Source organism: Taeniopygia guttata, chromosome 4 (genome assembly GCF_048771995.1).
Source record: "Taeniopygia guttata chromosome 4, bTaeGut7.mat, whole genome shotgun sequence".
NCBI classification, from domain to species: domain Eukaryota; kingdom Metazoa; phylum Chordata; class Aves; order Passeriformes; family Estrildidae; genus Taeniopygia; species Taeniopygia guttata.
In genome coordinates this window covers 42,134,936-42,148,001 of record NC_133028.1, presented here as the reverse complement: position 1 = coordinate 42,148,001, position 13,066 = coordinate 42,134,936, and the positions used below count along the sequence as shown (strand labels likewise).

Here is a 13,066-nt window from a genome sequence, read left to right as displayed (position 1 = left end):
CTCCCAGTTCTCCCCGCTGTCTCTCAACTTGTCCAGACACCAACTGAAGTGACATTGTAGTGCAGTATTACTATAGATCTACACAAGCACAAGGCAGAGCCAGGAAACACCAGGTTTTGTCTATTGTAAAACACATCATTACCAAATCCTGTGGTCCGATTCAATAGACAGTGTTCAATTTGAGCAAATTTTGCCCTGTCCTACTTTTGCACCATGAGCTGGAGATTAGATCCTGACTGGGGCTCCAAACACCAAGAGAGACTTGGTACTACTGATGCTCGGTACTACTGAAGAGCTACCCCAGAGCCTCACTAGAATAACTACAAGTGTAAGCACAGCATGCTCCAAAACATCCAAAGGGCTTTCAGTGATTTAATTTCTCACAGTTATGTAAATAAGGTTCTGTTGGATGTCTTAATGAGCAGGAGTATCAGTACAGAACACAAAACAGGTTTTGAGTGTTTTGTGTACTGTACTGAGCAAGTCCTGAGTTGGTGGTTTAAGGTTACTTCCCTTCCCCTGAGTGTAACTGCAAATTTTAAAGTTTATACTCTGAGTTGATACATTCTTGAGATGAATGTGTTTTCTAGTAATACACCAAAAACCCTTCCTGCACCACGTGCACTTATGGTCCCATGGATAGCTAAGCATTAACAGAGGGATAATCCCTCTCTCCAAGAGGTTATTCTCCTCCATTTGGGAGCATCTTAAGACAATCTTTTCAGAAAAGAATAACAAACACTGAGTCCATGTCCATGTAAACATACACTGATTCTGCAGAAATGTCAATTAAGCATCACAGTGATCAAAGAAGCAAACTCAACTGTATCTATAAAATTACCTAATTAATCAAAATGCAATTGCCTATCCAATGATTAATGAAATTACCTTAAGTAAAAATAATTAGGTGTCTATGTATCTATGCAGAGTGTTTAATATGTGACCTTACAGGTGTAAAGAAGTGGAAATAAAGATATAAATGTACCTGATAACTGATAGACATATAACAATAACTGGTAGACTGATAACAGCCTATGAGAAAACAGTTTCATACAAATGATAGGTCCAATAGTAACACCTCAATAGAGAAGGACATATGGAAAAAAAGGCTTTGGTAAATCATTGCTCTGGTATGCCTGGACATGAGTTCAAAATTCAAAGCAGGAAAAAAATAATGTGTAGAATAAAATTCTATTTACTGGGGTTTTATGCAACTGAAAACAAAAGGTCATGTAGAAGGTAATGTGCCAGAAGCAGAGGGCAGTCATCTCCAGCAGTTTCTTTGATTGGTAAGATACATCCAGTTCCTTGAACACTGCATTAAACCATATGTGTTTGTTTATAATTGTTTAAAAAAACATACACAAGTTGTTTGTCTTGCATATGTTTAGCCAGACATTAGCTAAAAATTGCCCTTCCTGTTGCCCCTTTCCCAGTACCAGATGTAGGCAAAAGTCAGTGGAAGTGGAGCAGACATAGGCATGACAACCTAATTCCCTGAATGAAGGAAGTAGTTGGGGACAAGGAGGGGGAAGGGGAGACATAAACACTTTACACAAGGTCAGTGCAGGAGATAGAGACATCTGTCAGGGCTGGAAGTTAGTACACTTGCTTTTATTACAACAAATAATGTTAGTACCGCAACAGTTTATGCTGAAAGAAGTGCAGCCTGTGAGCACAACTAAATAGGCATGACTATCCTGATTTTTATTTTAAGTCATATCCCACAGGAAATTGAACTAGTAAAGTCTGGCATAAATGTAATGCTTGTTTTCATTTAGTACAGAGAACAGGAAGAGAGAGAACCTAGAGCTGCGTCTCTAACGTACTTTCAGTTATAGAATGAAAACCCACTTCCAAACAAAGCACTTCAAAGCATTTCGAAGTACATAGATTTGACCCATCTAGAGTAACCCACGTTATCAATGGGAAGCTTGTGGAAGTGAGGAAATAGGCACAAAAAAGGATTGCAACATAAGCACTGTCTGTCCCTTAAAACATGTTCTGCTAACTCTGTCAGATGCTACAGTGAAGCTTGGGTTGTACTGTCAAGTTCACCCACTTAAAGAACCCAGTTAAAACTTTCTTTACCCTATTTCATTTAAATGGGATTAATTGAGCAATATTATTTGACTCCATACACAACACAACCAGTAACCCATCTACTTTGGTACATATGTCCTGCCTCTACCTTAAAGACACTTAACAAGTATTTATCCAGAGGAGTCAGCAGAGATTTTATATCTGTGTGCTGTATTTTATGTACAGCACACAGGTCCTTACAAACATCCCTTCTGCATTAGAGTGCACTAGTAGTTACTGTAAATGCTTACAGTTACTACATTTAGTCGCGTATTGTTAGAAAGTATACAGCTATTTAATCACCTGCACATTATTTATATATAATATAAAATTATATACATAAGTTTATATAGGAGAGTAGTTCAGTACAAGAAGGTGAGAAGTAGCTGCACATCTTCTTTTGCAATGCTAAATACACCACCACTCTCCAGGCATGACAGATATCCCTTGCAATTCAATATTCTGGGAAGAATTATTTCACCTAAGTGCCAATGAAATTAATGATTTTGTACAGCTTGTTATATAGTTGTCTCAAAGAGCTTAGAACTGATTGAATGAACTGTGATTTATGAGCATCATTTAAAAAATCCATTACTCCTCTTGAAAGAAGTGCTTTTTTACAGAGATTAGTATGCTTTTCTCATAGACTGAGAGCAAGGGCACTATCTTCTATTAATTCTATGACATGTGAACTTTCTTCTGCTACATTTCCTTTGTAAACAAGGCTTAATTTTATATTTTCACCAGTGGCACGTTTCAGCATTTGGTGTTAAAGAGTAGCTGCTGGCCAAATGCTTTTTTTTTTTTTTTTTTTTTTTTTTTTGCAGCTAATGAGAATGAGTACTGGAAATGAATGGAGAAGTGATTCAGCAGATGTGTGAAATTATAAGGAGATGGACCAACAATTCTCCTCGCCTCTAGGTTGAGAGCAAAAGGTGCTTTCTCCTGGAGTAGGCAGCTGATTGACACACCCACCACCACAGCATATTAGGCCAATGATGCTTGGGACATGCTGAGGTGAGGGCTAGGTAATTTTCACAGAAAAAAAAAATTCATTCAGGATTACAAATGTGCAGAATCTACCTTGCCTAGGATGTCATCAAGCTGAAAATGGTCAAACATCAAGAATCCATGAGGGAAAATGTCATATTTGCCCGGCTCTTAAACTCATCCAGGGTGTATGCTTTTAGCTTCTATGAGAAGAAGAATATGGGGCTAGATGGGCTATTGGTCTGATACAATACATACACTGACTCCTGCATATAATACCTGTCCCAAATGAGCTTTGTGATATTTTCCCCCCAAGTTTTGTTAGCTGATATCTCTGCTTCCATGCTGTTCACACCTGCAGCAGGATTTGAACAATCAATTGGACAGAGAGCTCCACTCCTCACTACAGAAGTGTTCACAATAGTTTGACACTCGATGTGGAGTACAGATTGCTCAGACAAATTTAAAAGAAAAATGCAGTCTGGAAAAAATTGATTTTTTTTTCAGCATGCAACTAGAAGTTTATTTCCAAGAATGAACTGAGCCATGAAGTAAAATTAAAAGGCTCATCCTGCTGTGTGTCAATCTGCTTGCATAATAAGGTGGAATTTAAGGGATTCCTAACTCATCTGTTTTCCAATGCTTTAAAGCCTTCCAGAAAAGACTAAGCATTCTTCTTTCTGACCCAGCAATTAATGAAAATCTGTAAGGACAATAAAATGCTACTAATATTTGATAAATGGACAGACACAACCATACCCATCCATTTACAGATTATTAATAATTTGCTCTAGTATACTGTAAGACAACTGCTGATGCCAATTCTTTGTAAAAAGTGAACACCAGCAAAATCCATCCATTTCTGAATTGGGATGACTTCCATCTAAAAAATTATTTCATGACCATTACTCCCTAAGGTCAGTGGCTATAAATGAACTCTTGCTGGACACTTAACAGAAATGCTATTCATTATGCTGCATAAAAATCTAAAAATTTAGCAGCCAAAGGTATTCAAGGACTCCATCTTTGCCAGTGGTGCTCTGAGTAGTCTATTAGCTAATATTTTAATACATTGCTCTCTGCAATATAAAGTCTATGATTAAGACTTTTTAATATCATTACCCCTCTTCTATGATTAGGGACACATCTAATTTCTCCAACAAGAATATCTTTATCACATATGCTTCTTTTCCTATCACAGCTACAGACTAAAGTAGGCAGAAAATGTTGGACTTAGTCACACATAAGCTTTCAAAACTTCCCTTTTTCCAGACCCAGTTTGCTGACATCAATTAAAAGATTTTCCTGAGAACTGGGGGAAAAAAGTTAATTTACTGCAATAGTTTTTTTAATGTTTTTGTTATTAAACTTTAACATCATTTTTAATTCTCAAATAAAAACCAAATGTTTCCATGTGTTTTTGATGTTTCAATATTTCATATGTTCTTAAAATTGTGGATTAAGGTAGCAAACAGCTGTGGATTTATTATATAGATGGGGGGCAATTACCTTTGGAGATCTGATTTTTTGTAGGTGTTAGATTCTAAAAATTTAACACTTGCCACATTTAAGAGTAACCACAAACTAAGAGGAGCAAAAGTGAAAGGCTTCCAATTCCCATTTCCCTAGACCAGCGCTTCTTATATCTACAAAGCACCCATTCACTGCCATATAAGGATTGCATCAAGGAACCGAGGCTCATTCTTACAAATGCTTTAATTATTAAATGGAACAGCTTTTCTATTTTTAAAATGCTAAAAGGCCACCATAAGAGAATTCTCAAGCAAAAGCATCTGGAGAGTTCCCATTCACGTGAAGTTACCTAATAATTAAAATTATATATTTTGGGGGTTGAATTTTTTTTCTTCATTCCTGTAGTCAGCTCAGCATGGCCATCTACTACTGCTGCGTAGATTCAAAGAAACCTCTATTTATCTTTGAGCCCAGATCACCCACACTAAAGCTACATCTTAATAGATCACAAAAAGTTGTGCATAGCCACAAAAACTGACTTTATACCCACAAATAAATAGTTTTGCATTTTAGTTACAGATTAGATTACAAATTGCTTTGCTGTTACTGTAGTTTAGTCTGTGCTTTGGTCTCTCTGTTGTCGACTGTATTAGTTTTAATACACGGTAGCATTTCAAGTCAACAAACAAAATCTCTATTTACTGCATCTGACTTTAAATTGAACACAGTGAAAATAAGACCTGGAGAGCTCAAGAAGTTGACAGAGGAATTCATGGCATGACATCTTTAGCTACTTTCTGGTTTACCTCTAACAGGGATGAATTGGATTTCATAACTCTTTAGAATTTACATGAACCATCTTTGCTGGCTTCATTTCTGCTTTCAGTAATTGCAGTGTGGCTTAAATGATCCAGAACCAAACCCTGAGGGAAAGGACTGTCCTTTTAGCTCCTTGTTTCAACATTCAGGGAAAGAAAAGGAAGAAAAATATGGTCTTCAGCCAATGCTGGTGCTACCTGCTTAGTGTCTCAATGACAGATTACAGTCTCTAAGTCTCCATCCCTCAAAGCAGGGATGTATCCTCCTTTCCTTTTTGTCTTCTTAGTTTTCTTTCTTATTTTGCAGAAGGCAGAGAAAAATTAGAGAAAATGCATGTGATAATGTCTTTTTTAGAATTCTCTCTTTCTGCAAGCAGCTCTTGGAAATGTGTTTTTCAAGAAAGTACAAAAAACAACTCTCAAATATACTAAGCACTTAAAAAATTCTCAAACCACATGCATCCCTCTTACATATATTATGTCTTTAAGTAGTATTTTCTCAAATCTCATGGATTTATTATTCCATAATTCCTGTCATACCTAGATTAGTTTTAAAACCTTTAAACAAAATCTTTGCTGTCATTGCATTTACAAACCTCCCACAATCTCAATATCAGAAAATCTGTTATTTTTAAATAAAAGGAACAGAGAAGCTCTGCCCAGTAAGCCTCTTTAATGGACCAGAAAAGTGCAAGTTGTCATAACACTGGAATACATGTGGGTCTCTATCATTTGCCAGATAACATATGTTTTTTCTCTTCCCCTGCTCTTTCAGAGATGACTCTAAAGCAAATAAACATGAATTTTCTAATACACCATAAAAGAAAATAAATTTACTAAAAAGCTATTGACATGGTTGTTACTAAGTCATGACAACGTTCTCTTCTATATGCAATTACACTTGCATAACTTGTTAGACTTTTCATAAGAATGCATGTGCACTATTAGAGAATAACCATCACACATTTATACCCTGCAAGCTACAGCACATTCTGGCAATGGAAGCAAGTTTAGCCTACAAGCCCCAAACATACACAGAATGTACTGGGCTGTATAACATAAAACAAACATCTTCATTAAATTCAAAATATTAGTTGAACTGACAGCTGTCACCATCACCAAATCATTAAGCTTTGCAGAAGCCAGTACGGGAAATACTCTTTTATGTAAGAGTCCATAGAGAATAAGAATGTGGTGTTTCCATCCCATCTAGGTAGAAAACACGAGGCAAACTGATGCCAACATGATGTGCTGATTTCTCCTAATTCAGATAAAGTTGTAGCCTGCTCAGAGACAGAAAGAGAGAAAGAATATTGCCTTTCAGTACTCAACTTCAGCTAGAAGACAGGAAATCCTGACAAATCTGGCAATAGAGTACTATAATTCAGCGATATATTGTGCTAAAGAGAACCATAACAATGAATATTGAGAAGCATTACAATCACCAAAAAACACTTGAAAATAAAATTTGCAATCAGAATTAAACCTCTGTTATCAAGGCAAGTTTATGACAAAGCTTTATTTCTTAATTCATTCATAGAATAAGTGCATGGCTTATTCTATTCACTTAGACAAAGAGAGACTTTTTGTCACACCCCCTTACCCTTAGGCCACAGAGGTGCAGTTATCAAAGAGTTATACATCACCAGATGCTAAATCTACCTAAATTTGTCAAGCTCACACCAAAGAGTGCAGAAATAGAACATAATCGCCACCATCACTCAACAGCTGATGGACATTTGTAATCACATTGGTCCTTGAGAAAGTATAGTAAGAAAGACACAACAGCACCCAATGAGTTCTCACTCATTCCTCCATCTTATTCCATTTCTAGGCCATGCTGAAGATCTTCAGGAAAATAGATTTGTATTATGCTGAAAGATCATCATAATAAGTGATTAAGGCCAGTAGCAACTCAAACTTATCATGCAGTACCTCTACATGAACAAACCACGATGTTGAGACACCTGCAAAAATAAAAGTATTACTAAAATGTCTGTGGACATCACAACACACCAAGAGGGCTTCTGCTGCTTTCCTTTTAGTTACTGCAAATTGCCTTGATCTACAATTTATTTCTGGTTGTGTTCACTTTTACCTCCCTGTACCTTTTATTTTTAAGCATGCCACCAATAATGCTTAAATTTTAACAAAGGTGTGTCTTTAACAACTGGCAACAAACCAAAAGTTCAGTATCAAAAAATAGGCCAAAGTTAAACAAATGCTGTTAATTACTTCAAAATTCTACTTACATCTTTCACTGCATACATCTGCTCTACTTTCTAAAGTCTGATAACCCACTACTGATAACCCACTGATTTTCCCTTTTCTTCATTTAGCTTTCTCCCATTTGTCTGCTCAGATTTCTGATATCCACCTGTGTGATCTACCCTGAAGATACAATCAGGATGCATTACCACATTTCTTTCTTATGTTAGTTAATGCAAACAAATTCCATTTATTGTTCAGGATTCAGATTCTCCCTTTTTGGTCAAGCTGCACTGGAAGGGAGAGGCTTTTGTCCACAAAGAAAAGTCCAGACATATGTCTGGAACAAAGCAGTATTTCCAGAAGTGGTTGAAAATTATGTCTTTTAAATACATGGTTAATTCTTCTAATTGGTGAATTCCTAGAGACAAGGAGGAACCACTAATACAGACTTACATGCAAGTTGATCCATTCCACAAGACTAGCCCATTATATGGGCTACATCTGTGGAGAGTAGGAGGGAAATGTAGATAACCTGAATGATCACAGTAGGAGTTAAAAATTTCCCAGAAGAAAAGAAATCCCCCATTATCCACATGCAGCCAAGAACAAGTTGTGCAGTTATTTAGTGGCTGGGCAGAGGCACAGCAAAGCACTAAGGTAGAAAACTCTGGACAAATGGTGCACAAGGCAATGGTTTGTCACCAGCTGGTGCCCAAGCAAAGGTTACTGATGAACATGACTACTTCAGTAATGCCCTACTGCAAGAGCCCCGCTGCTTGCAGAGGGAAAAGGCTAGAGAGATTTAGAAAGCTTTAGAAGACTTCCAGATATCAGGATTATGACTCAAATATAAACCAAATGTTTACCACCTCCCAGGTTGTGGAGCAGAGGAAGATGTGACATGAGTAGGCTTCTGCAATATCTTGGTTTGTTTCCTATTCTCCAGGAGCAGCAGTAACAGAGTCCATGGCTACCTCCTTCTCATGCTAGCTCTGAAGTTCATGAGCCCACCTGGAGCCAAGACTCGCATCACAGACCCTGAAAAAGAGCTTGGCCAAACCAAAACCTATTTTCTATATTCTCATCACTCACTGCAACTCCTAGAGCAACAGAAACAAGGCTGCCCACTTCATGATAGCCCTTTCTGCTCACAGTCTTTGAATAGAAGGTTTCCTTTCCTGGGGGGAAAGATAGGAGGATAATTGTAAAAGGTGGACATGTTTAAAGTTTAAGCCTGCTACACAATGTATTTTGAAACTTGGGCATCACTATGATGATCCTGGATTAAGCTGCAAGTAGAACCAGCTTCCTTTGTTGGCAGGACATGGGATGCTCACCTGCTATTCCTCCTGTGCATGTCTCTCATGTCTCCTTCTCATTCATGTTTGGCTTTATTACCCCTGTTCCAATCGTTACCCGGACATGACTATTTCTTTCTACTCTCCAAACAGGATTATGGCAGCATGGTGACACTTCCAAAATTCAGTGCACCATGAGTGATACCCACACTCATGACATTACAGTGGCCCTAGAAAATCTGCGCTATTCATGCATAAAACCATCCAAGAAAAAAAAAAAAAAAAAGTAAAACCACAATTACAGGTTATTCTCTTTAAAATACTGAGGAACCCTTCGGGAGGCTTCTAGCCGCTTCAATCAGAAGCAAGCAGGCGCTATCTGTCAGCCCCGCCGCGGTGCCCGGCTGCGGCAGCGCTCCCGACGCCGCCGGCCCCGCTGCCTTTCAGCACCACGGACGCCGGGGCTGCCGCACCGCCCCTCGCTCCTCCCCGGGACACGGCCAACTCCTAAAATTACATTATTATTTTCCTTCTGGGCTTTCCTGAGGCCACCTGTGCACGATGTTCAGGGCTTTTTTGTTTGGTTGGGTTTTTCTTTCCCCCCGATGGTGTTGAAGGAAAACGAAAGGGCAGTGATGGGATTTTCTTTCTGGCTTGGGATACCAAATGAAAAGCTCCATGAGCTCAACTTTCCCAAAGGTTTTATAGATTAAATTGTACTAGGGCTGTACAAATTGTGTACTTTTTGAGCTCAGAGTACTATTGGAAAAAGGAGAAGAAATTAGAGAAGAAAACGCTTTGTTCTAATTAGCTATTGTCAGACCCAAAATATCACCAATGACTCCTGATTTGAAAAGAAGATTAATTTAGCAGGACACCTGAAGATAAAGACAGATTGATTTTTCATCAAATGTACTGAGGAAACACATTGTAGTTCTCCCTAGGTCTCCTCTTTAAGTAATGGGTTTTCCCAAATTCATGTAAGTTCTGCACAAACTCAGAAACATTCACAGGCCCAGCTGCTGTGAATTTTCTTCTGCTGGAAAAGGCTTTGTTCCGTTCAAAGGTATACATTCTGCAATGCTTTTCCAAGCTAAAAGCAAAAGGGCTCTCTGTCAACTTCTGGCCCTCCAAAGCCTCCATTCAACCTCACCTGCCAAGAATAAAAAGGGGGTTTTATGGACAAGTAGAACATTTCTCTCTATTAGGACTAATCAGTTTCTGCAAAGGTGGGGTGAGCTGATTCACATCGTCAGCAGAAATCTCGGAAAACATCACAAAGACCCTGAAGCGCATTTTAATTTCACGCCACTGTGTGTTACACTGTCTGCCCTTCTCTCTGGCTCAGTTTGGGTCAAGCTGCCCTCGGGGATGGATCCTACCGGCTCTCTGAAGACCGTCTCAAGTCTCCAGAAGTATCACAGTTGGTTTTGCTCTGAGGTTTAGCCAGACTTGATTAATTGATTTATGTTTTAACCATACTTGACTCCCTCTGAAGCCCTGAGCTCGGGTGCTCATTACCAACGCTACAAGTGTTGCGGGACAAGGAACGCGTTCCTCAGGGCACACGTGAGGATGGCGGTAGGAGGGCCGCGCTGCTTAACGGCGCTCCACCTGCCGCGCCCCTGCCTCCCGGCAGGGCTGGAGCGCGGCGGCGGTGCCAGGGGGCTCAGCAGCGTGCCAGGGCAGCGGCCGCGGGGCCGTGCGGGGCTGTGCGGGGCCGTGCGGGGCCGTGCGGGGCCGTGAGGGGCTCACCTGGAGGAGGCGGCGGCCGCGCGCGGCGTGCTCGGGCAGGCGCGCGCGGTACACGGCGCGCGCGAAGCGCGGCTCGTTGTCGTTGGCGTCCTCCACGCGCACGCTGAGGCGGCACGCGGCGGCGCGCGGCGGGACGCCGCCGTCCCGCGCCACCACGCGCAGCTCCAGCGCCGCCTGCCGCTCCCGGTCCAGGCGCGCGCGCGTGCTGACGGCGCCGCTCCGCGCGTCGATGCGCAGCAGGGCCAGGGCGGCCGCGTCGCCCTCCAGCGCGTACCGCACCTCGGCGTTGGGCGAGCCCGGCTCGTCGGCGTCCGAGGCGCTGAGGCGGAGCACGGCCGTGCCGGGGGAGGCGGCCTCCGAGACGGCGGCGCGGTAGTGGGGCTGCGGGAACGCGGGCGTCTCGTCGTTGAGGTCGGCGACGCGCAGCAGCAGCGGCTCCTCGGCGGAGAGCGGCGGCGTGCCGCCGTCCGTGGCCACCAGCCGCAGCTCGTACAGGTCGCGGCTCTCTCGGTCCAGCGGCCCCGCCACGCAGAGGAAGAAGACGCCGGCCCCGGCCGCCCGCAACGCGAAGGCGCCGTCGCCGCCCAGCAGGGCCAGCGCGATGCCGCCGCCGTCGCCCTCCGCACCTTCCTCGTCGCCGCTCTCGTCGGCGTCCGAGACGGAGACTCGGGCCACGTAGTCGCCGGGACGCGCCCCTTCGGAGACCCGCGGACCGCCGGTCTCGGTGAGGTAGAGCAGACGGATGGAGGGCCGGTTGTCGTTCACGTCCAGCACGGCCACGGAGACGAGGACGCTGGAGACCTCGGGCTGGGCGCCGCCGTCCCGCGCTTCCACGACCAGGCGGTGCAGGGCCCGCGCCTCGCGGTCCAGCGGGCGGCGGAGGCGCAGGACGCCGCTGCGCTCCTCCACCGCGAAGTAGCCGTCGGGGTCGCTCTGCCGGCGATTGATGGCGTACCGCACCTCGCCGTTGGCACCCAGGTCGGGGTCGGTGGCCCGCAGGCGGCAGACGGCGGTGCCCGGCGGCGCGTCCTCCCGCAGCCGCGCTCGGTACTCGCCGCGGCTGAATGCGGGCGCGTTGTCGTTCTCGTCCAGCACCCGCACCGACACCCGCAGGCGGCCGCGTCGCCGCGGGCTGCCTCCGTCCCACGCCTCCACCACCAGCCGGTGGACGTCCGCCCGTTCGCGGTCCAGCCGCCGCAGCAGCACCAGCTCCAGCGGCTCCGGCCGCACATAGCGCAGCTGGAAGAGCGGCGGCTCCCCCGCCGCGCCGCCCTCCTCCAGCAGCGCGTAGCCCTGCGTGCCGAAGCTGCCGGCGTCGGGGTCGCGGGCAGCCGGCAGGCGGAAAGCGGTACCGGGCGGGCTGAGCTCGGAGATGTTGAGCTGCAGACTGTCCTTCGGGAAGCGTGGCGAGTGGTCGTTCACGTCGGTGACAGCGATCTCCACCTGCACCACCTCGCCGCGCAGCGTGGCCGCCGCGAAGCTGTAGCGCGCCCGCCGCTCCCGGTCGAGCCGCCGCGCCGTGCGGATGATGCCCGTCTCCGGCTGGACGTGGAAGTCCGCCAGCACCGCCGACTCGCCGCTCCCCTCCGACAGCAAGAAGCCCCCGGGCGGATCCGCGCCCGGTGGCAGCCCCGCACGGATGTCGCCCACCAGCGTCTCGGCCGGCAGCCCCTCGTCCACTGCCAGGCTGAGGTTATACACCGGCGCCGCGCTGCCGCCCGCCGCGCACAGCCACAGCGGCAGCAGCAGCGCCAGCGCCCGTCCCGTCGGGGGAGCGCCACCCTGCCCGCCGCGGCACCTGCCGGCCCGCAGCCGCCGCGCCATGCTTGGCCGCTAAGCCGGCATCGCGGGCAGCCGGCAGCCTGCTGCTCGCCACCGCCACGCAGGTGCCTCCGCCTCGCCGCCGCGGGAGCAACTCCCGAACGCCGCCGCCGGTGATGGGAAAGACGAGCGTGTGAGAGGGGGCGGGAGAGCGGCTCCCGCCGCCGCCCCGCGCAGCCCCCGCCCCGCCGCCCCCCCGCAGCCCTGGGGCCACCGCCCGCCCACCCACCCAGCGCCCGGGGGGGCGGCCGCGTCCCCCACCCACGGACGTGTCGAACTGGGCCGGGATGGTGTGGCTCTGCTCCAGTGCCCAGGATCCGGAGAGGTCTTCGCCGAAATTGATTAGTCGGGGAATCAGCTGGCTTCCTGCTGATGAGGCAAAGCGTGACTAGCGCACGGGCTGCCTCTAGATGCAGAAGCATTGCTCGTGAAGGAGAAGAATTTAAATGAAACAGAAATCTGCGAGGATAAACGAGTTTGCACAGTTCAGCAAGGATTTGTCTCGCCTTAATATTCTGGTCCTCATTTTCCATTAAAAGGCTTGCTTGTTATCCTAGGACTAGGTCAGTAAATAGCAACTCAGCATGGCAGGAAAGCATTTACCAGAAGTAAGCTTTA

General features: G+C 45.6%; 1 protein-coding gene across 1 annotated transcript in view; it reads right to left on the bottom strand.

Moving 5' to 3' along the window:
• Window positions 1-12,451, bottom strand: part of DCHS2 (dachsous cadherin-related 2) — a 109,270-nt gene extending 96,819 nt beyond the window's left edge. The window contains exon 1 of the mRNA XM_030271471.4: window positions 10,628-12,451. Within this exon, the coding sequence (XP_030127331.4) occupies window positions 10,628-12,451 (1,824 nt within the window). The remainder of the gene's footprint in view (window positions 1-10,627) is intronic.
• Between the last annotated feature and the right edge of the window lie 615 nt (window positions 12,452-13,066).